Genomic DNA, 24,819 nt, shown 5'->3' on the forward strand with positions numbered 1-24,819 from the left:
CTGGGGAGGGATGGAGTGAGTGTGACAGACTCTGGGGAGGGACGGAGTGAGCGTTACAGACTCTGGAGAGGGACGGAGTGAGTGTTACAGACTCTGGGGAGGGATGGAGTGAGTGTTACAGACTCTGGGGAGGGACAGAGTGAGAGTTACAGACTCTGGGGAGGGATGGAGTGAGTGTTACAGACTCTGGGGAGGGATGGAGTGAGTGTTACAGACTCTGGAGAAAGACGGAGTGAGAGTTACAGACTCTGGAGAGGGACGGAGTGAGTGTTACAGACTCTGTAAGGGGTGTGGAAGAGATGGAGTGAGTGTGACAGACTCTGGGGAGGGATGGAGTGAGTGTGACAGACTCTGGGGAGGGACGGAGTGAGCGTTACAGACTCTGGAGAGGGACGGAGTGAGTGTTACAGACTCTGGGGAGGGATGGAGTGAGTGTTACAGACTCTGGGGAGGGACAGAGTGAGAGTTACAGACTCTGGGGAGGGATGGAGTGAGTGTTACAGACTCTGGGGAGGGATGGAGTGAGTGTTACAGACTCTGGGGAGGGACAGAGTGAGAGTTACAGACTCTGGGGAGGGATGGAGTGAGTGTTACAGACTCTGGAGAAAGACGGAGTGAGTGTTACAGACTCTGGAGAGGGACGGAGTGAGAGTTACAGACTCTGGGGAGGGACGGAGTGAGAGTTACAGACTCTGGGAAGGGATGGAGTGAGTGTTACAGACTCTGGGGAGGGACAGAGTGAGAGTTACAGACTCTGGGGAGGGATGGAGTGAGTGTTACAGACTCTGGAGAAAGACGGAGTGAGTGTTACAGACTCTGGGGAGGGACGGAGTGAGAGTTACAGACTCTGGGGAGGGACAGAGTGAGAGTTACAGACTCTGGGGAGGGATGGAGTGAGTGTTACAGACTCTGGGGAGGGATGGAGTGAGAGTTACAGACTCTGGGGAGGGACAGAGTGAGTGTTACAGACTCTGTAAGGGGTGTGGAAGAGATGGAGTGAGTGTGACAGACTCTGGGGAGGGATGGAGTGAGTGTTACAGACTCTGGGGAGGATGGAGTGAGTGTTACAGACTCTGGAGAGGGATGGAGTGAGAGTTACAGACCCTGGGGAGGATGGAGTGAGAGTTACAGACTCAGGGGAGGGACGGAGTGAGTGTTACAGACTCTGGAGCAGGTGTGGAAGGGATGGAGTGTGTGTTACAGCCTCTGTAGAAGGTGTAGAATGTGATTGTCTCTCTGTTATGTATCTGTTTCCAGCTCGCCGCCCATTCAGGAAGGGCCACCCACAGTCTGTGAGGAATCGCCGTGCAGGTATCTGACATCCCCACAGCCATCCCCAGCCCTATCCTCTACTGCCCATCCCCATCCCCGAGCCCCTGTCCCCTCCACTCCCTTAGCCTCTCTGATGAGAGGAATGAATGAATTGTCTCACGTGGCTCTGAGCTGTAGAGATCAGGAAGCTCCCCAGTCCGATCCCTGGGGCGTTTGGGGGGGGTGTGGGGGTACAGTGCGTACAGCGATTTGGTGCAAGCAGCACTAAGGCCTGTAACCGGCCACACAGTGGGGTAACATTCACCCAGAAAGGTCCCCACTCCCCTCCAGCAGGGACCTGACTGGATCGTTTGTGCAGGTGTGGGACAGGCAAGAGATGTGATGCTGTCACAGTTGAATTGCCTGTCCTTGAAGTGTTGTCAACTCATGTGTGTGAAATACCACCCCCACCATCAGCTGAGTATCTGTGCATGTAGATGTCTCCACATGGCAGCGGGGGTTGGGGGGGGGGGGATACAGGGAGTACAGCCCCCAACTGGAAAGGTGCAAACTGGGGAGGTGATGGTCCTGGTGGTACTACCACCAGATGATTAATCCAGAGACCCAGCTCATGTTCCAGGAAGCTGGGCTCCAGCAGACGGTGGAACCTGCATTCCTAAAGAACCTGGTTTGAAGAGTCTACTGAAGACCGTGAGTCCATTGTTGATTGTTGGGAAACCCCATCTGGTACATTTGAGATCCTTTAGGGTTGGAAACTGCCACCCTTACCTGGGCTGACCTACAGGTGACTCCAGACCCACAGCAATGGGGTGGACCTTTAACTGCCCTCTGGGTAATGAATGCTGGCCGAGCCAGAGATGGTAAATTCCATGAGTGATTACTAAATAAACAGGTTGGAGTCCGGCCAGTCTCGAGGGTTTTGGATTTTGTTTCCCTCCACCACAACCCCCCTCTCTCTCTCTGTTTTGAGTTTGAGTTGAACATGTCATTATTTTAACTGTGCTCTCCCCTCTGTGACAGAACCCTCTCCATCCAGCAAGCCGTACCTGAAAGAGTACATCACTTCCGGTAGGTGCTGTTTTTCCACAGAGGGTGAACACTGTTAATGGGGGAGGAGAAGAGAGGGGAGAATGGGGGTGGGGAGGGAAGGTGTCACTGGGCAGCGGGGAGGGGGAGGGGGTGAAGTGAAATGGGTGTACTGTTTGTGAATTTCTCAGCACTCTCTCTCAACTCCTTACGCCATCACTGACTGCACAGACTCAAGTCATAGAGATGTACAGCACGGAAACAGACCCTTCGGTCCAACCCGTCCATGCCGACCAGATATCCCAACCCAATCTAGTCCCCCCTGCCAGCACCCGGCCCATATCCCTCCAAACCCTTCCTATTCATATACCCATCCAGATGCCTCTTAAATGTTGTAATTGTACCAGCCTCCACCACATCCTCTGGCAGCTCATTCCATACACGTACCACCCTCTGTGTGAAAAAGTTGCCCTTAGGTCTCTTTTATATCTTTCCCCTCTCACCCTAAACCTATGCCCTCTAGTTCTGGACTCCCCGACCCCAGGGAAAAGACTTTGCCTATTTACCCTATCCATGCCCCTCATAATTTTGTAAACCTCTACAAGGTCACCCCTCAGCCTCCGACGCTCCAGGGAAAACAGCCCCAGCCTGTTCAGCCTCTCCCTGTAGCTCAAATTCTCCAACCCTGGCAACATCCTTGTAAATCTTTTCTGAACCCTTTCAAGTTTCACAACACCTTTCCGATATGAAGGAGACCAGAATTGCACACAATATTCCAACAGTGGCCTAACCAATGTCCTGTACAGCCGCAACATGACCTCCCAACTCCTGTACTCAATACTCTGACCAATAAAGGAAAGCATACCAAATGCCTTCTTCACTATCCTATCTACCTGCAACTCCACTTTCAAGGAGCTATGAACCTGCACTCCAAGGTCTCTTTGTTCAGCAACACTCCCTAGGACCTTACCATTAAGTGTATATGACCTGCTAAGATTTGCTTTCCCAAAATGCAGCACCTCACATTTATCTGAATTAAACTCCATCTGCCACTTCTCAGCCCATTGGCCCATCTGGTCCAGATCCTGTTGTAATCTGAGGTAACCCTCTTCGCTGTCCACTACACCTCCAATTTTGGTGTCATCTGCAAACTTACTAACTGTACCTCTTATGCTCACACCCAAATCATTTATGTAAATGACAAAAAGTAGAGGGCCCAGCACCGATCCTTGTGGTACTCCACTGGTCACAGGCCTCCAGTCTGAAAAACAACCCTCCACCACCACCCTCTGTCTTCTACCTTTGAGCCAGTTCTGTATCCAAATGGCTAGTTCTCCCTGTATTCCATGAGATCTAACCTTGTTAATCAGTCTCCCATGGGGAACCTTTTCGAACACCTTACTGAATTCCATATAGATCACATCTACTGCTCTGTCCTCATCAATCTTCTTTGTTACTTCTTCAAAAAACTCAATCAAGTTTGTGAGACATGATTTCCCACGCCCAAAGCCATGTTGACTATCCCGAATCAGTCCTTGCCTTTCCAAATACATGTACATCCTGTCCCTCAGGATTCCCTCCAACAACTTGTCCTAACTGAGGTCAGGCTCACTGGTCTATAGTTCCTGGCTTGTCCTTACCACCCTTCTTAAACAGTGGCACCACGTTTGCCAACCTCCAGTCTTCCGGCACCTCACCTGTAACTATCGATGATACAAATATCTCAGCAAGAGGCCCAGCAATCACTTCTCTAGCTTCCCACAGAGTTCTCGGGTACACCTGATCAGGTCCTGGGGATTTATCCACCTTTACCCGTTTCAAGACATCCAGCACTTCCTCCTCTGTAATCTGGACATTTTGCAAGATGTCACCATCTATTTCCCTCCAGTCTATATCTTCCATATCCTTTTCCACAGTAAATACTGATGCAAAATACTCATTTAGTACCTCCCCCATTTTCTGTGGCTCCACACAAAGGCCGCCTTGCTGATCTTTGAGGGGCCCTATTCTCTCCCTAGTTACCCTTTTGTCCTTAATATATTTGTAAAACCCTTTGGATTCTCCTTAATTCTATTTGCCAAAGCTATCTCATGTCCCCTTTTTGCCCTCCTGATTTCCCTCTGAAGTATACTCCTACTTCCTTTATACTCTTCTAAGGAGAGGCGTAGATAGAGTCGATAGCCAGAGACGATTTCCCAGGGCAGAAATGACTAACAGCCATAGTTTGAAGCTGGTTGGAGGAAAGTATAGGGGGGATGTCAGAGGTGGGTTCTTTACAAAGAGAGTTGTGAGAGCATGGAATGCGTTGCCAGCAGCAGTTGTGGAGGCAGGGTCATTGGGGACATTTAAGAGACTGCTGGACATGCATATGGTCACAGAAATTTGAGGGTGCATACATGGGGATCAGTGGTCAGCACAACATCGTGGGCTGAAGGGCCTGTTCTGTGCTGTACTGTTCTATGTTCTATGTTCTATGATTCACTCAATCTATACCTGACATATGCTTCCTTCCTTTTTCTTAACCAAACCCTCAATTTCTTTAGTCATCCAGCATTCCCTATACCTACCAGCCTTCCCTTTCACCCTGACAGGAATATACTTTCTCTGGATTCTTGTTATCTCATTTCGGAAGGCTTCCCATTTTCCAGCCCGTCCCTGGGGCTGGCTGTAAGAACAGTCAGTAATGCAAGGAACAAAGTACATTTATTGGCGAAGCAGTTATGGATGGCACAAGCTGCTCAGAAAGCTCCCCCTGCCCCTGATCGGCACTGCCAAGCCCTCCGATGCATCACTGGACCCTGGGGCATTCAGCTTGTAGTCCTGTGTCTGAGCACAGGCTCTGTATTAAGGGTTGGACTGTCACCCTGTGCCTGGAGATCGGAGGGGCCTATAGCCCATATCCCGTTACCAATGGAGCTCCCTGATCCCAGGAATCGAACCAGGAGTCTGTGCGTTCTGACACGCAATGATGAGCCCCCTTCCCTGAGCTACTCTGTCTCTGTCTCTCTCTCTCTTTCTCTCTCACACTCCCAGCGTGTAGTGCTCAGCAAGTTGCCATCCCACAAAGTCGAAAGTTTAAGGAATGATTTGTCTTTGTGCTTTCCACTCCTTGCCCAGAGCCTTATGGGTCGAAGCCATACCTACAGGAAGAATACATCACGACAGGTACGTGTGGGTCCAGCCCTGACCATCGATGCACCTCCGCGCGAGCCACTAATCTACCGCTGTCGAGGTAACTTTGTCTCCTTTTCACACACACACACACAGCACTGTCCAGGTCCAGGTACAGGCCTTGCCTGATGTCAACTACCAACCCCCCAACACTATCACAGTTTTAACTGCTCCCAAATGCTCACTTGTCTCCAAACCTCTCTCACAGCAAAATCTCATGGTGGGTACGCTTCAAACGGTCCAGTTAGCTGCAGGAGCTGCTAGCAGCAAAACACATGACTCGACACCCAGACAGGGAGGCAGATGCAGGCAGACACACCCAGATACATGCAGACAGGCAGACACCTAATAACCCAAACCCTCCAATTCCTTGCAAAATCCTCAATAAATGCGGCTCACATGAAATGGGATGTTGGTTGAACCTTGAATCGTGAGCAGCTTTTGCGGATGAGAGCAGAGCTGGAGCGTTCTTTGTGTAACCAGACCAGGCAATGTCAGCCCACTTGTGCTTTTGAGCCAGTCTAAGGTTTTTAGACTGAGGGAGGCCCAGAATGAGAATCCTACTGGGAGCAGCAGCTCAACTGAGGGAGTGAGAGGAGTGTTTCTGCTGTCACCGATGGGACTCTGAAAGGTAGATGGAGTGAACATATAGCTGAGCAAATTGGGTCATGGCACAGACTGCAAAAGGACTTTGAAACAAAAAGAGAAATTGCTGGAGAAAACTCAGCAGGTCTGGCAGCATCTGTGGAGGTAAATCAGAGTTAACGTTTCACGTCCACAATTTTGAAGGAGGTGCTTTGAAAGTCCTGTTGTAGGTAAATTGGGAGGTAGGTTTTTCCAGGGATGTGGAGGCTAGGCCTGCATTTATTGCCCATCGGGAATATCCCCCCTGAGGAGTTGGTGGGGAACTTCCTCCTTGATTGGCCACATTCCTTGGTGTTCAGGGAGGGGCTTCCAAAATGTTGACCCAGTGACACTGAAAGAACAACAAGATGGTGAGTGACTCTGAGGGGAACTTGTAGGTGCCTGGCAAGAGGGGTGAACATGTTGTGTGTTTCTGTTCAGTTAATGTTCTTGCACTCTGCCCTGTTAACTCTTTGTTGTTCATTCTCCACAGTCACATACCCAGTGTATGATAAGTTCTACAATACAGGATACTTCATCAGACCGAAGCGTGCAGGTACTGACCATCCCTCAAACACAGGCTCCCCTACGGGCGTACGGTATCTCACACACCATCCCCTACAGGCGTACGGTATCTCACACACCATCCCCTACAGGCGTACGGTATCTCACACACCCTCCCCTACAGGTACACTGTATCACACACACCCTCCCCTACAGGCGTACGGTATCTCACACACCCTCCCCTACAGGTACACTGTATCTCACACACCCTCCCCTACAGGTACACTGTGTCACACTCACCCTCCCCTACAGGTACACTGCGTCACACTCACCCTCCCCTACAGGTACACTGCATCTCACACACCCTCCCCTACAGGTACACTGTGTCACACTCACCCTCCCCTACAGGTACACTGTGTCACACTCACCCTCCCCTACAGGTACACTGCGTCACACTCACCCTCCCCTACAGGTACACTGCATCTCACACACCCTCCCCTACAGGTACACTGCGTCACACTCACCCTCCCCTACAGGTACACTGCGTCACACTCACCCTCCCCTACAGGTACACTGCATCTCACACACCCTCCCCTACAGGTACACTGCATCACACTCACCCTCCCCTACAGGTACACTGTATCACACACACCCTCCCCTACAGGTACACTGCGTCACACTCACCCTCCCCTACAGGTACACTGTATCTCACACACCCTCCCCTACAGGTACACTGTATCTCACACACCCTCCCCTACAGGTACACTGCATCACACACACCCTGCCCTACAGGTACACTGCATCACACACACCCTCCCCTACAGGTGTACTGTATCACACACACCCTCCCCTACAGGTACACTGCATCACACACACCCTCCCCTACAGGTACACTGCATCACACTCACCCTCCCCTACAGGTACACTGTATCACACACACCATCCCCTACAGGTACACTGTATCACACACACACTCCCCCACAGGTACACTGCGTCACACTCACCCTCCCCTACAGGTACACTGTATCTCACACACCCTCCCCTACAGGTACACTGCATCACACACACCCTCCCCTACAGGTACACTGCATCACACTCACCCTCCCCTACAGGTACACTGCATCACACACACCCTCCCCTACAGGTACACTGCGTCACACACACCATCCCCTACAGGTACACTGTATCACATTCACCCTCCCCTACAGGTACACTGTATCACACACACCCTCCCCTACAGGTACACTGTATCACACACTCACCCTCCCCTACAGGTACACTGTATCACACACACCATCCCCTACAGGTACACTGTATCACACACACACCCTCCCCTACAGGTACACTGTATCACACACACCATCCCCTACAGGTACACTGTATCACACACACACCCTCCCCTACAGGTACACTGTATCACACACACACCATCCCCTACAGGTACACTGCGTCACACTCACCCTCCCCTACAGGTGTACTGTATCACACACACCATCCCCTACAGGTACACTGCGTCACACTCACCCTCCCCTACAGGTACACTGCGTCACACTCACCCTCCCCTACAGGTACACTGTGTCACACTCACCATCCCCTACAGGTACACTGCGTCACACTCACCCTCCCCTACAGGTACACTGCGTCACACTCACCCTCCCCTACAGGTACACTGTATCACACACACCCTCCCCTACAGGTACACTGCGTCACACTCACCCTCCCCTACAGGTACACTGTATCACACACACCCTCCCCTACAGGTACACTGTATCACACACACCCTCCCCTACAGGTGTACTGTGTCACACTCACCATCCCCTACAGGTGTACTGCGTCACACTCACCATCCCCTACAGGTGTACTGTATCACACACACACCATCCCCTACAGGTACACTGTGTCACACTCACCCTCCCCTACAGGTACACTGCGTCACACACACCCTCCCCTACAGGTACACTGTATCACACACACACCAACCCCTACAGGTGTACTGTATCACACTCACCCTCCCCTACAGGTACACTGCGTCACACTCACCCTCCCCTACAGGTGTACTGTATCACACACACACCATCCCCTACAGGTACACTGTGTCACACTCACCCTCCCCTACAGGTACACTGTATCACACACACCCTCCCCTACAGGTACACTGTGTCACACTCACCCTCCCCTACAGGTGTACTGTATCACACACACACCATCCCCTACAGGTACACTGTGTCACACTCACCCTCCCCTACAGGTACACTGCGTCACACTCACCCTCCCCTACAGGTGTACTGTATCACACACACACCATCCCCTACAGGTACACTGTGTCACACTCACCCTCCCCTACAGGTACACTGCGTCACACTCACCCTCCCCTACAGGTGTACTATATCACACACACACCATCCCCTACAGGTACACTGCGTCACACTCACCCTCCCCTACAGGTGTACTGTATCACACACACACCATCCCCTACAGGTACACTGCGTCACACTCACCCTCCCCTACAGGTGTACTGTATCACACACACACCCTCCCCTACAGGTACACTGTATCACACTCACCATCCCCTACAGGTACACTGCGTCACACTCACCCTCCCCTACAGGTGTACTGTATCACACACACACCCTCCCCTACAGGTGTACTGTATCACACACACCATCCCCTACAGGTACACTGCGTCACACTCACCCTCCCCTACAGGTACACTGTATCACACACCCTCCCCTACAGGTACACTGTATCACACACACCATCCCCTACAGGTACACTGTATCACACACACCATCCCCTACAGGTACACTGCGTCACACTCACCCTCCCCTACAGGTGTACTGTATCACACACACACCCTCCCCTACAGGTGTACTGTATCACACACACCATCCCCTACAGGTACACTGCGTCACACTCACCCTCCCCTACAGGTACACTGTATCACACACCCTCCCCTACAGGTACACTGTATCACACACACCATCCCCTACAGGTACACTGCGTCACACTCACCCTCCCCTACAGGTACACTGAATCACACACACACCATCCCCTAAAGGTACACTGTGTCACACTCACCCTCCCCTACAGGTACACTGCATCACACTCACCCTCCCCTACAGGTGTACTGTATCACACACACACCCTCCCCTACAGGTACACTGTGTCACACTCACCCTCCCCTACAGGTACACTGTATCACACACACCATCCCCTACAGGTACACTGCATCACACACACCCTCCCCTACAGGTACACTGCATCACACACACCCTCCCCTACAGGTACACTGCATCACACTCACCCTCCCCTACAGGTACACTGTATCACACACACCATCCCCTACAGGTACACTGTATCACACACACCCTCCCCTACAGGTACACTGTATCACACACACACCCTCCCCTACAGGTACACTGTATCACACACACACCCTCCCCTACAGGTACACTGCGTCACACTCACCCTCCCCTACAGGTACACTGCGTCACACTCACCCTCCCCTACAGGTACACTGCATCACACTCACCCTCCCCTACAGGTACACTGCATCACACTCACCCTCCCCTACAGGTACACTGTATCACACTCACCCTCCCCTACAGGTACACTGTATCACACACACCCTCCCCTACAGGTACACTGTATCACACACACCATCCCCTACAGGTACACTGTATCACACACACCCTCCCCTACAGGTGTACTGTGTCACACTCACCATCCCCTACAGGTACACTGCATCACACACACCCTCCCCTACAGGTACACTGTATCACACACACCCTCCCCTACAGGTACACTGCGTCACACACACCCTCCCCTACAGGGACACTGTATCACACACACCCTCCCCTACAGGTACACTGTATCACACACACCATCCCCTACAGGTACACTGTATCACACACACCATCCCCTACAGGTACACTGCGTCACACACACCCTCCCCTACAGGTACACTGTATCTCACACACCCTCCCCTACAGGTACACTGCATCACACACACCCTCCCCTACAGGTACACTGTGTCACACACACCCTCCCCTACAGGTACACTGTATCTCACACACCCTCCCCTACAGGTACACTGCATCACACACACCATCCCCTACAGGTACACTGTATCACACACACCATCCCCTACAGGTACACTGTATCACACACACCATCCCCTACAGGTACACTGCGTCACACACACCCTCCCCTACAGGTACACTGTATCTCACACACCCTCCCCTACAGGTACACTGCATCACACACACCCTCCCCTACAGGTACACTGTGTCACACACACCCTCCCCTACAGGTACACTGTATCTCACACACCCTCCCCTACAGGTACACTGCATCACACACACCATCCCCTACAGGTACACTGTATCACACACACCCTCCCCTACAGGTACACTGTATCACACACACCATCCCCTACAGGTACACTGCGTCACACTCACCCTCCCCTACAGGTGTACCGTATCACACTCACCCTCCCCTACAGGTACACTGCATCACACACACTCTCCCCTACAGGTACACTGCATCACACTCACCCTCCCCTACAGGTACACTGCGTCACACTCACCCTCCCCTACAGGTACACTGCGTCACACACACCCTCCCCTACAGGTACACTGCGTCACACACACCCTCCCCTACAGGTGTACTGTATCACACACACACCATCCCCTACAGGTACACTGCGTCACACTCACCCTCCCCTACAGGTACACTGCATCACACACACACCCTCCCCTACAGGTGTACTGTATCACACACACACCATCCCCTACAGGTACACTGCGTCACACTCACCCTCCCCTACAGGTACACTGCGTCACACTCACCCTCCCCTACAGGTACACTGCGTCACACACACCCTCCCCTACAGGTGTACTGTATCACACACACCCTCCCCTACAGGTGTACTGTATCACACACACACCATCCCCTACAAGTACACTGTGTCACACTCACCCTCCCCTACAGGTGTACTGTATCACACACACCATCCCCTACAGGTGTACTGTATCACACACACCCTCCCCTACAGGTACACTGCATCACACACACCATCCCCTACAGGTGTACTGTATCACACACACACCATCCCCTACGGGTACACTGCATCACACTCACCCTCCCCTACAGGTGTACTGTATCACACACACCATCCCCTACAGGTGTACTGTATCACACACACCATCCCCTACAGGTACACTGCGTCACACTCACCCTCCCCTACAGGTACACTGTGTCACACTCACCCTCCCCTACAGGTACACTGTATCACACACACACCCTCCCCTACAGGTGTACTGTATCACACACACCATCCCCTACAGGTACACTGCGTCACACTCACCCTCCCCTACAGGTGTACTGTATCACACACACACCCTCCCCTACAGGCGTACTGTATCACACACACCATCCCCTACAGGTACACTGCGTCACACTCACCCTCCCCTACAGGTACACTGTATCACACACCCTCCCCTACAGGTACACTGTATCACACACACCCTCCCCTACAGGTACACTGCATCACACTCACCCTCCCCTACAGGTACACTGAATCACACACACACCATCCCCTACAGGTACACTGTGTCACACTCACCCTCCCCTACAGGTACACTGCATCACACTCACCCTCCCCTACAGGTGTACTGTATCACACACACACCCTCCCCTACAGGTACACTGTATCACACACACCCTCCCCTACAGGTACACTGTATCACACACACCCTCCCCTACAGGTACACTGTATCACACACACCATCCCCTACAGGTACACTGCGTCACACTCACCCTCCCCTACAGGTGTACCGTATCACACACACCCTCCCCTACAGGTACACTGTGTCACACACACCCTCCCCTACAGGTACACTGTGTCACACACACCCTCCCCTACAGGTGTACTGTATCACACACACCATCCCCTACAGGTGTACTGTATCACACACACCATCCCCTACAGGTGTACGGTATCACACACACCATCCCCTACAGGTGTACTGTATCACACACACCATCCCCTACAGGTGTACTGTATCACACACACACCATCCCCTACAGGTACACTGCGTCACACTCACCCTCCCCTACAGGTGTGCTGTATCACACACACCATCCCCTACAGGTACACTGTATCACACTCACCCTCCCCTACAGGTGTACTGTATCACACACACACCATCCCCTACAGGTACACTGCGTCACACACACCCTCCCCTACAGGTACACTGTATCACACTCACCCTCCCCTACAGGTGTACTGTATCACACACACACCATCCCCTACAGGTACACTGTATCACACTCACCCTCCCCTACAGGTGTACTGTATCACACACACACCATCCCCTACAGGTACACTGTGTCACACTCACCCTCCCCTACAGGTGTACTGTATCACACACACCATCCCCTACAGGTACACTGCGTCACACTCACCCTCCCCTACAGGTACACTGTATCACACACACACCATCCCCTACAGGTACACTGCGTCACACTCACCCTCCCCTACAGGTACACTGTGTCACACTCACCCTCCCCTACAGGTGTACTGTATCACACACACACCATCCCCTACAGGTACACTGTGTCACACTCACCCTCCCCTACAGGTACACTGTATCACACACACCATCCCCTACAGGTACACTGCGTCACACTCACCCTCCCCTACAGGTACACTGAATCACACACACACCATCCCCTAGAGGTGTACTGTATCACACACACCCTCCCCTACAGGTGTACTGTATCACACACACCATCCCCTACAGGTACACTGCGTCACACTCACCCTCCCCTACAGGTACACTGAATCACACACACACCATCCCCTAGAGGTGTACTGTATCACACACACCCTCCCCTACAGGTACACTGCATCACACTCACCCTCCCCTACAGGTACACTGCGTCACACTCACCCTCCCCTACAGGTACACTGAATCACACACACACCATCCCCTAGAGGTGTACTGTATCACACACACCATCCCCTACAGGTACACTGCATCACACTCACCCTCCCCTACAGGTGTACTGTATCACACACACCATCCCCTACAGGTGTACTGTATCACACACACCATCCCCTACAGGTGTACAGTATCTCTCACACCCTCCCTAACAGGCACACTATATCACACACACCATCCCCTACAGGTACACTGTATCTCACAACCCTCCCCTACAGGTGCAATGTATCACACACACCCTCCCCTACAGGTACACTGTATCTCACAAACTCTCCCTACAGGGATTCTGTATCTCTCACACCCTCCACTACATGCATGCAATATCACATACACCCTCCCCTACAAACATACTGTATCACACACACCCTCACCTATAGGTATACTGTGTCTCACACACCCTCACAAACAGGTGTGTTGTATCACGCACACCCTCCCATACATCATACACACATACACCTGTCACATATACACATCCTCACCTACAGGAATGCCATATCGCACACACCCTCCCCTACAGTCATACAGTATATCACACACACCCTCCCCTACAGTCATACCGTATCATACACACTCCCTCCCCTACAGTCATACCGTATCATACACACACCCTCCCCTACAGTCATACCGTATCATACACACTCCCTCCCCTACAGTCATACAGTATATCACACACACCCTCCCCTACAGTCATACCGTATCATACACACACCCTCCCCTACAGTCATACCGTATCACACACTCCCTCCCCTACAGTCATACAGTATATCACACACACCCTCCCCTACAGTCATACCGTATCATACACACTCCCTCCCCTACAGTCATACAGTATATCACACACACCCTCCCCTACAGTCATACCGTATCATACACACACCCTCCCCTACAGTCATACCGTATCATACACACTCCCTCCCCTACAGTCATACAGTATATCACACACACCCTCCCCTACAGTCATACCGTATCATACACACACCCTCCCCTACAGTCATACAGTATATCACACACACCCTCCCCTACAGTCATACCGTATCATACACACACCCTCCCCTACAGTCATACCGTATCATACACACTCCCTCCCCTACAGTCATACAGTATATCACACACACCCTCCCCTACAGTCATACCGTATCATACACACACCCTCCCCTACAGTCATACAGTATATCACACACACCCTCCCCTACAGTCATACCGTATCATACACACACCCACCCATACAGTCATACCGTATCATACACACTCCCTCCCCTACAGTCATACAGTATATCACACACACCCTCCCCTACAGTCATACCGTATCATACACACACCCTCCCCTACAGTCATACCGTATCATACACACACCCTCCCCTACAGTCATACCGTATCATACACACACCCTCCCCTACAGTCATACCGTATCATACACACACGCTCCCCTACAGTCATACCGTATCATACACACTCCCTCCCCTACAGTCATACAGTATATCACACACACCCTCCCCTACAGTCATACCGTATCATACACACACCCTCCCCTACAGTCATACAGTATATCACACACACCCTCCCCTACAGTCATACCGTATCATACACACACCCTCCCCTACAGTCATACCGTATCATACACACACCCTCCCCTACAGTCATACCGTATCATACACACACCCTCCCCTACAGTCATACCGTATAATACACACACCCTCCCCTACAGTCATACCGTATCATACACACACCTCTCTCGCGGTCAGGCTGGATGCCAAATTGGCAACTGAGCACAGATCGGGGACAGGTATTGGGATCTTGCTGTTGTGTGGGTCTCAGGGCCCTTGCCCACCTCCTTGTCCAATTGATGTCCAGCGATAACTCTCTCCCGAGTTGGTCTCCATCTCCTGGTCAGCTCACTCTGGCCCTGACTGGCTTCACATTCAGATGATCTCTCTCTCTCTCCTTTCCACCTGATGTTCATTCTCCCCCCCATCACCTCAACACTCGGCTGTCCCTTGCTTTTCAACTTACCTCTTCCCATCTTTTTCTCAAGCTCTCTTTTATCTCTTTTTTTAATGACCTCCCTCTCTCCCTCCACCTTTTCCCTTTCCCTCACTGATTCTGTTTCCATTGCTCTCCCAGCTCTCTCCTTATTTTCTTCCATCAATTATTTCTCTCCTGTGCCTTTATCTCTTGCTTATAATCTCATTCTTCCCCTTCCATCCCACCCCTCCTCTTCATCTCGCTCTCCCCTCATTCCTCTTTAGCTCCAATCTCTCTCCATTGCTCCTTGTAGAGTTCCCTCTTTGCCCTCTCCACCAGCCCCCCCACCATCTTCCTTTCCCCTCGCGCTCTCTGTCTCTTTCCCCTTCCCCCCCCCCCCCCCCCCCCCACTTCTCCTTCACCCTCTGTCTTGGCCAACTCTCTCCCCCCCCCCCTCCACCTCTCCTCGCTCTCTCTCTCTCCTCTTATCCCTTTGTACCTATCCACTTGTCCATCCCTGCCCTCACCTCCTCTCTCTCTCTCTCTCTCCCTCCCCCGCCTCGTGCCCCCCACCTCCTCCCCCACCTTGGCTCTCCTCGTCCTACTTCCCTAGCCTACACCCCTGCCCCCCTCTGGCACCTCCCTTTGCCCTGATTTCCCCCCCTCCCCACCCCCTGCTGTGTGTCTGACTAACCTCTGGATGTTGTTTCTTTCCCGGTAGCTGGGGGATTTTTCCAGCAGTGTTTGGCGAAGTTGGTTGGAGTGGGAGTCGGAGTGGCCCTCGTTGCTGCCCTCATTTATTATTTCTGGTACAGGCGGCTCAAGTAAGTGTGCAGTCACAGCCCGTGGCCTTTGCTCAACTCGGTGTCTACTGCCTGAGCCCTGTTCCTTCCTGTGGCCCCCTTGGCTGCTAACACTCACCCCCCGCCCCCCCCAATCCTCCACTCCCAGCTGGGAGGGGGTGTGGGTGGGCTGTCCGAGCCACTGTACTCTCCAGCACTCGACGACAAAGAGTCAGGAAGTGAGGCCCACAATCCTCCTGCCCCTCCCATTCACCTCCAACCCAACCTCCAGGACGCTCCCTCCATCACCCTCAGAGGCCGCCATCAGCCCAAGGGGCACAACTTGGACCCCGCTTCCAAACCATCGGGCTCAGCAGGATCCCAGGGACCATGGGATACTGCCTTGACACCCTCAGAGGTCAGGGGTCCTCTTTGTCACTGCACTCCCCCCCCCCACCCCACTCTCCCTTCCCTCAGCCAGACTCACAGGGCCATCACCTCACCCTCACACTCCACCTCCCCCTCAGCCTCTTTGTGAGGCATGAACTTGGAGTAGGCCCCCGTTTTGACCCAGCTCTGCCTGCTCAGAGACGCTATGACACGCCTCAGGTGGGACCTGAACCCCGGGCCTCCTGGCTCAAATGTAGGGACACTACCCTCGCCGCTTGCAGCCAGACAGTATCAGCAATGCGAGGATTTGAACTCACGGCCTGACCTTCTGGATGATGAGTCTCACTATGTTAACAGTTACCTGCCCCTCCCTCCCCTCTAATGCATCTTCCAGCAGAGCAGGGACAGGGGCAGGAGCAGGTGAACCTTTCCTGAGGTGAGGTACTGACTGCTCACACAATCCAAGGACAGCCTGGGGTCATTGTGGAGAAACAGTTTCCACTGGTGCTGGGGCTGGGGAGGGAATCCAGAACCAGGAGGGGACAGGGGCAGGACATTCAAACCAGAGACTGCTCAATACCTCATCAGGAAGGGGAAGGGGGTCATCTGGAATCCTCACCACGCTCCCCCCACCCCTCCAAACCAAGGCTGTTGGAACTTGTCAGCACTGAGACAGGTAGATCGCAATAAAACACAGGTTTATATATGTGGTATAACAGAATAACCTCAAGGGGCAGAACGGCCTCTTCTGCTGCTATGGAACAGGCTGGAGAAGGGGCTAATGGCCTTCGCCTCCTATGTGCCAGGCTAGAAGAGAGGGGGCTGAATGGCCTCCTGTTCCTGTGTGACAGGCTAGAAGAGAGGGGGCTGAATAGTCTCCTGTTACTGTGTGCCAGGCTAGAGGAGAGGGGGCTGAATGGCCTCCTGTTCCTGTGATACAGGCTCGAGGAGAGGGGGCTGAATGGCCTGCCCTGTTCCTGTGTGACAGGCTAGAAGAGAGGGGGCTGAATGGCCTCCTGTTCCTGTGTGACAGGCTAGAGGAGAGGGGGCTGAATGGCCTCCTGTTCCTGTGTGACAGGCTAGAGGAGAGGGGGCTGAATGCCCTGCCCTGTTCCTGTGTGACAGGCTAGAAGAGAGGGGGCTGAATGGCCTCCTGTTCCTGTGTGACAGGCTGGAGGAGAGGGGGCTGAATGGCCTCCTGTTCCTGTGTGACAGGCTGGAGGAGGGGCTGAATGGCCTCCTGTTCCTGTGTGACAGGCTGGAGGAGGGGCTGAATGGCCTCCTGTTCCTGTGTGACAGGCTGGAGGAGAGGGGGCTGAATGGCCTGCCCTGTTCCTGTGTGACAGGCTGGAGGAGAGGGGGCTGAATGGCCTGCCCTGTTCCTGTGTGACAGGCTGGAGGAGAGGGGGCTGAATGGCCTCCTGTTCCTGTGTGGCAGGCTGGAGGAGGGGCTGAATGGCCTCCTGTTCCTGTGTGACAGGCTGGAGGAGGGGGCTGAATGGCCTCCTGTTCCTGTGATACAGGCTAGAAGAGAGGGGGCTGAATGGCCTCCTGTTCCTGTGATACAGGCTAGAGGAGAGGGGGCTGAATGGCCTGCCCTGTTCCTGTGTGACAGGCTAGAGGAGAGGGGGCTGAATGGCCTCCTGTTCCTGTGTGACAGGCTAGAGGAGAGGGGGCTGAATGGCCTCCTGTTCCTGTGTGACAGGCTAGAGGAGAGGGGGCTGAATGGCCTCCTGTTCCTGTGTGACAGGCTAGAGGAGAGGGGGCTGAATGCCCTGCCCTGTTCCTGTGTGACAGGCTGGAGGAGGAGGGGCTGAATGGCCTGCCCTGTTCCTGTGTGACAGGCTGGAGGAGAGGGGGCTGAATGGCCTGTCCTGTTCCTGTGTGACAGGCTGGAGGAGGAGGGGCTGAATGGCCTGCCCTGTTCCTGTCCCCCTCTCCTCCCGGGGTGATCCATCTCCCTCCTGGTGGATGGGGTCAGGGTTTGTCAGTGAGTGAGGTGATCTGGGGGTTAATGTCACACCCAGTTGTTAGCTGGAGCCCTGGTCCTGCCTGGCCTACCAGCAGCCCCTGACGAGGCCTGGAGGGTGACTCTGTGTCTGTTCCCTCCTCCTGCAGGAAGGCGAAACAGCAGCAGAGTGAGGAGGCAGCAGAGTATGAGGAACGGCAGGCGTTTGCTAAAAGGCGCAGTTCACGCAGACCAACCCGTGGTGATGATCTGGAGAGTGACTATCACTACCAAGCCAGCCCAGGTAAAACATCACCCCCCCCACCCCCACCAGGCCAGACTACTGCCTGCAGCCCCCACCACACCACCACCAGACCCCCACTGAAACACGCCCACCCCCCGGCCTCGTACACACCACAAGCTCAAGGCCAGGAAAGGCAGTGCCCACAGCCCATTCTGGAACCAGCTCCTGCCCCAGCTCTCAGTTGTTCAGGCAGACTGAGGACAGGGGGGGGGGGGGGGGGGGCTGAATGGCCTGCCCTTCCTAGCCCTCTGGGAGGGAGGATGATAGGCTGCTGGAGCTGGGGAAAACAGGAAGGCCCAGGTTGACAAAGTCATTGCAGAGGTATCAGGGTTTAACTCTGCTGGAACATGTGTCTGTGTGTGAATGTGTCTGTCTGTGTGTCTGTCTATGGAGCTGTCTCCCTTTATCACCCCACCCAGTCTAATCCCACTCTCTCCCCCCACCCTTTATCACCCCACCCAGTCTAATCCCACTCCCCCCACCCTTTATCACCCCACCCAGTCTAATCCCACTCTCCCCCCACCCTTTATCACCCCACCCAGTCTAATCCCTCTCCCCCCCCATCCTTTATCACCCCACCCAGTCTAATCCCACTCTCCCCCACCACCCTTTATCACCCCACCCAGTCTAATCCCACTCACCCCCCACCCTTTATCACCCCACCCAGTCTAATCCCACTCTCCCCCCACCCTTTATCACCCCACCCAGTCTAATCCCACTCTCTCCCCCCCACCCTTTATAACCCCACCCAGTCTAATCCCACTCTCCCCCCCACCCTTTATCACCCCACCCAGTCTAATCCCACTCTCCCCCCACCCTTTATCACCCCACCCAGTCTAATCCCACTCTCCCCCCCACCCTTTATAACCCCACCCAGTCTAATCCCACTCACCCCCCACCCTTTATCACCCCACCCAGTCTAATCCCTCCCCCCCACCCTTTATAACCCCACCCAGTCTAATCCCACTCCCCCCCACCCTTTATCACCCCACCCAGTCTAATCCCACTCACCCCCCACCCTTTATAACCCCACCCAGTCTAATCCCACTCCCCCCCACCCTTTATAACCCCACCCAGTCTAATCCCACTCCCCCCCCACCCTTTATCACCCCACCCAGTCTAATCCCACTCTCCCCCCCACCCTTTATAACCCCACCCAGTCTAATCCCACTCACCCCCCACCCTTTATCACCCCACCCAGTCTAATCCCTCCCCCCCACCCTTTATCACCCCACCCAGTCTAATCCCACTCTCTCCCCCCCACCCTTTATAACCCCACCCAGTCTAATCCCACTCCCCCCCACCCTTTATCACCCCACCCAGTCTAATCCCACTCTCTCCCCCCACCCTTTATCACCCCACCCAGTCTAATCCCACTCACCCCCCACCCTTTATCACCCCACCCAGTCTAATCCCACTCACCCCCCCCACCCTTTATCACCCCACCCAGTCTAATCCCACTCACCCCCCACCCTTTATCACCCCACCCAGTCTAATCCCACTCCCCCCGACCCTTTATCACCCCACCCAGTCTAATCCCACTCTCTCCCCCCCACCCTTTATCACCCCACCCAGTCTAATCCCACTCACCCCCCACCCTTTATCACCCCACCCAGTCTAATCCCACTCCCCCCGACCCTTTATCACCCCACCCAGTCTAATCCCACTCTCTCCCCCCCACCCTTTATCACCCCACCCAGTCTAATCCCACTCACCCCCCACCCTTTATCACCCCACCCAGTCTAATCCCTCTCCCCCCCCATCCTTTATCACCCCACCCAGTCTAATCCCACTCTCTCCCCCCACCCTTTATCACCCCACCCAGTCTAATCCCACTCACCCCCCACCCTTTATCACCCCACCCAGTCTAATCCCACTCACCCCCCACCCTTTATAACCCCACCCAGTCTAACCCTGACTTCCTATCGGTGCTGGGAATTGTTGGCTACAGGGTCGTAATCTTACCGAGTGGCCATAATCTTTCTGACCCAGAGTCCTGGGCACTGAACACGGAAACTATGCTGAGAGGTTACCGCCCTGTTCAGATTACGACGCAAGGAGCTCCCTGAGAGCAGGCCCTGAGAGACAAGTCTCAGTAAGTGAGCTGAGCAACTGCAGAAGCCATCGTAATCCTTTGCCCAAACCCTGGGTAAGGGCTGGTGTGGAGGAAGAGCAGGAGGGAGGATGGCCATCACTAACCTGCATGTGTTTGTTCCCATCTTGTTTTCCAGGTTAAAGGTGAAAGGTCACTCATGCAGTCTCAGTCCGATGCCAGGCACCAAGATGCACCTGAAAAACAATAAATGTTAGATTTTAGAAAGTAATATTTACACGGCAGCGTAATAAACAGCTGTCCGAACAAAGCTGAAAAGTGTCAGCTCTCTCCTTGGGTCACACGGCCTACAGTTTGGTGGGGAAGCAGGCCCTGACGATGATAATGTTGGCGGAGGGCGGCACGGTGGCACAGTGGTTAGCACTGCTGCCTCACAGCGCCAGAGACCCGGGTTCAATTCCCGCCTCAGGCGACTGACTGTGTGGAGTTTGCACGTTCTCCCCGTGTCTGTGCGGGTCCCCTCTGGGTGCTCCGGTTTCCCCCCACACTCCAAAGATGTGCAGGTCAGGTGAATTGGCCATGCTAAATTGCCCGTAGTGTTAGGTAAGGGGTAGATGTAGGGGTATGGGTGGGTTGTGCTTCGGCGGGGCGGTGTGGACTTGTTGGGCCGAAGGGCCTGTTTCCACACTGTAATCTAATCTAATCTAACCTCGTTAGCAGTGAGGGAGGGGACGGTGAGTCTGAAAATAGGGCCCCTGGCTGGGACTTTGGCTGAGGAAAGTGAATGAACTATTGCCAAGTCTGTGAACAACACAACAAGTGGGAAGGCAGCAGCTGAGGATGACACAAGGGATATAGAATAAGACACTGGGCAAAAATTAGTCGATGAGAGTCACAGTGGGAAATTGTGAGGTGTACTCTCTGTCAGGAAGAATGCAAGGGTCTGGATACTACTCTGTAATCTCCAGGAAGCCGCACCACAAAGAAATTTGGGAGTCCTCTTGAATAAATCACAACAAGTTAGCATCCAAGTTCGAATAGGGAACGCTAATCTTTATTTCATAGGGCACGCAGTTAAAAATCGAGAAATCGTCCTGAAACGAGACAAGGCACTAACCAGAGAATATGTGGAATAGTGTGAACAATTTCACTCCCTTTAGCTACAGACTGTCACTGGAGACAGCCCAGAGAAGATCGACAAGGTTGGCTTTGGATTTTGAGGGACGGTAAACAAAACCAAATTGCTGGAAAAACTCAGCAGGTCTGGAAGCCCCTGTGGAGAAAAAGCAGAGTTAACATCACTGGTCCAGTGAGCTGCCTTCTGATTTTTCTGTTTTGGTTTCTGATTTCCAGCAGTTTCTTGTTTGGGTAGGTCAGACATGCACCCATTGGAGTCTGGAAGGAATGAGAGGAGACTTTCTTGAAACTTGCATGATTCTTGACAAGGTAGATATTGGGAGGTTGTTCCACCGTGTGGGAAAGTCTAGCACCAGAGGGTGTAATCTCAGAGTAAGAGGCTGCCTGGCTTAGGCCACTCCGAATGTGGAGGTCCCGGTGTTGGACTGGGTTGGAGAAGATTAAAGTCAGACAACACCAGGTTATAGCCCAACAGGCGAAGTCAACTGATGAAGCTCCGAAAGCTTCCGATGTGACCTTCTGACCTGGTTCGGACAGAGCTGAGAAGGAATTTCTCATCTGAGAGTAGTGAATCTGTGGAATTCTTTGCTGTAGTAGAGAGAGAGAGAGAGAGAGATGACAAGGTCGGCACGGTGGCACAGTGGTTAGCACTGCTACCTCACAGCGCCAGAGACCCGGGTTCAATTCCCGCCTCAGGCGACTGACTGTGTGGAGTTTGCACGTTCTCCCCGTGTCTGCGTGGGTTTCCTCCGGGTGCTCCGGTTTCCCCCCACACTCCAAAGATGTGCAGGTCAGGTGAATTGGCCATGCTAAATTGCCCATAGTGTTAGGGAAGGGGTAAATGTAGGGGTATGGGTGGGTTGCGCTTCGGCGGGTCAGTGTGGACTTGTTGGGCCGAAGGGCCTGTCTCCACACTGTAATGTAATCTAATCTGAAGGTTGTGAGAAAATGGTTTTGAAAATGATCAGATCAGCCACTGAATTGACAGAGGAAATAAGACGGTCTACTTCTGCTCCTACATCTGACAGATCCAGTGTTTTGTACAAGATTCACATAACCACCTAGCTCTTATATTCTAAGCCCCTATTAATAAAGCCCAGGAAATGGTATGCTTTATTAACTGCCCTCCTGCCACCAGTAATGATTTCGACACAAATACACCCTGGTCTCTCGATATTGATTCTCCATATTTTTCCCTCTAAAATAACACATCTCACATGTCTCTGCACAGGAGACAGGACAGATGAGAGTTACAGGATGGTTCTAGGGAACAGGGAGACTTTTGAGGAAACCAGAATTCAGGGTTTTCTACAGACTCAAGAAGGAGCAACTATTCCAAGTGGCAGGATGATTGGTAATTAGAGGGAGAGAGAACAGGCAAAAGGTTCAGGAAAGGGGGAGCAGAACTTCACACAGTAGGGAAGGAGAACGGGACAGACTAAGGAACTCATCAAAGAGTCGGCACAGACACAACGGGGTGAGAATGGCATTTCTGTGGCAGAGCACATTTTTCTGAGTTGAGTCGATCAGAGGCCACAGTTTGTGTGGGAGACAGCAGGGGGCAGCAACACCTCACAGAGCAGGCTCACCTACAAACCCCAACAGTCAAGGCTTCCGTACCATAATACTCAATGGCCGCTTTGTCCAAACCTCTGGCACCGGGGGGTCTGAGCTCTCTGCACGTCTGCACACCAATGCCCACTGTACTGCTCGCTAGACTGACTTAAAGGGAAGAAATCTCATTTCCATCATTCCGCTCAATCTTCAGGGTCAGAGGAGACCTTGGGGAGCAAAGAAATACCTTCGTTTCAATTCTCATTCCTCTGTTAGCATTTCAACGTCCTCACACACACATACTGACTCTCACTGGGGTACAGTCCCACACACACACACACTGACTCTTGCTGGGGTACAGTCCCACAGACACAGAGACTCTCACTGGGGTACAGCCCCCCACACACAGACTCTCACTGGGGTACAGTCCCACACACACACTGACTCTCACTGGGGTACAGTCCCACACACACACACACACACACACAGACTCTCACTGGGGTACAGTCCTCCCCACACACACAGACTCTCACTGGGGTACAGTCCCACACACACACAGAGACTCTCACTGGGCTGCAGTCCCACAAACACACACTGACTCTCACTGGGGTACAGTCCCACACACACTGACTCTCACTGGGGTACAGTCCCACACACACACACACACGGACTCTCACTGGGATACAGTCCCCCCCACACACACAGACTCTCACTGGGGTACAGTCCCACACACACACAGAGACTCTCACTGGGGTACAGTCCCACACACACACACACACATAGACTCTCACTGGGGTACAGTCCCACACACACACAGAGACTCTCACTGGGGTACAGTCCCACACACACACTGACTCTCACTGGGCTGCAGTCCCACACACACACACACTGACTCTCACTGGGGTACAGTCCCACACACACACACACTGACTCTCGCTGGGGTACAGTCCCACAGACACACACACAGAGACTCTCACTGGGGTACAGTCCCACAGACACAGAGACTCTCACTGGGGTACAGCCCCCCACACACAGTCTCTCACTGGGGTACAGTCCCACACACACACACACACACACACAGACTC

General features: G+C 53.3%; 1 protein-coding gene across 1 annotated transcript in view; it reads left to right on the forward strand.

Annotated features, from left to right (window-relative positions):
- LOC140492473 (uncharacterized) overlaps positions 1-21,293 on the forward strand; it is a 38,480-nt gene extending 17,187 nt beyond the window's left edge. The window contains exons 5-12 of the mRNA XM_072591361.1: positions 1,258-1,311; positions 2,293-2,340; positions 5,416-5,463; positions 6,587-6,649; positions 16,288-16,390; positions 18,857-18,990; positions 21,036-21,139; positions 21,222-21,293. Coding sequence (XP_072447462.1) covers positions 1,258-1,311; positions 2,293-2,340; positions 5,416-5,463; positions 6,587-6,649; positions 16,288-16,390; positions 18,857-18,990; positions 21,036-21,139; positions 21,222-21,293 — 626 coding nt within the window. The remainder of the gene's footprint in view (positions 1-1,257; positions 1,312-2,292; positions 2,341-5,415; positions 5,464-6,586; positions 6,650-16,287; positions 16,391-18,856; positions 18,991-21,035; positions 21,140-21,221) is intronic.
- The last annotated feature ends 3,526 nt before the right edge of the window (positions 21,294-24,819 follow it).

Source organism: Chiloscyllium punctatum, chromosome 21 (genome assembly GCF_047496795.1).
Source record: "Chiloscyllium punctatum isolate Juve2018m chromosome 21, sChiPun1.3, whole genome shotgun sequence".
Lineage (NCBI taxonomy): Eukaryota > Metazoa > Chordata > Chondrichthyes > Orectolobiformes > Hemiscylliidae > Chiloscyllium > Chiloscyllium punctatum.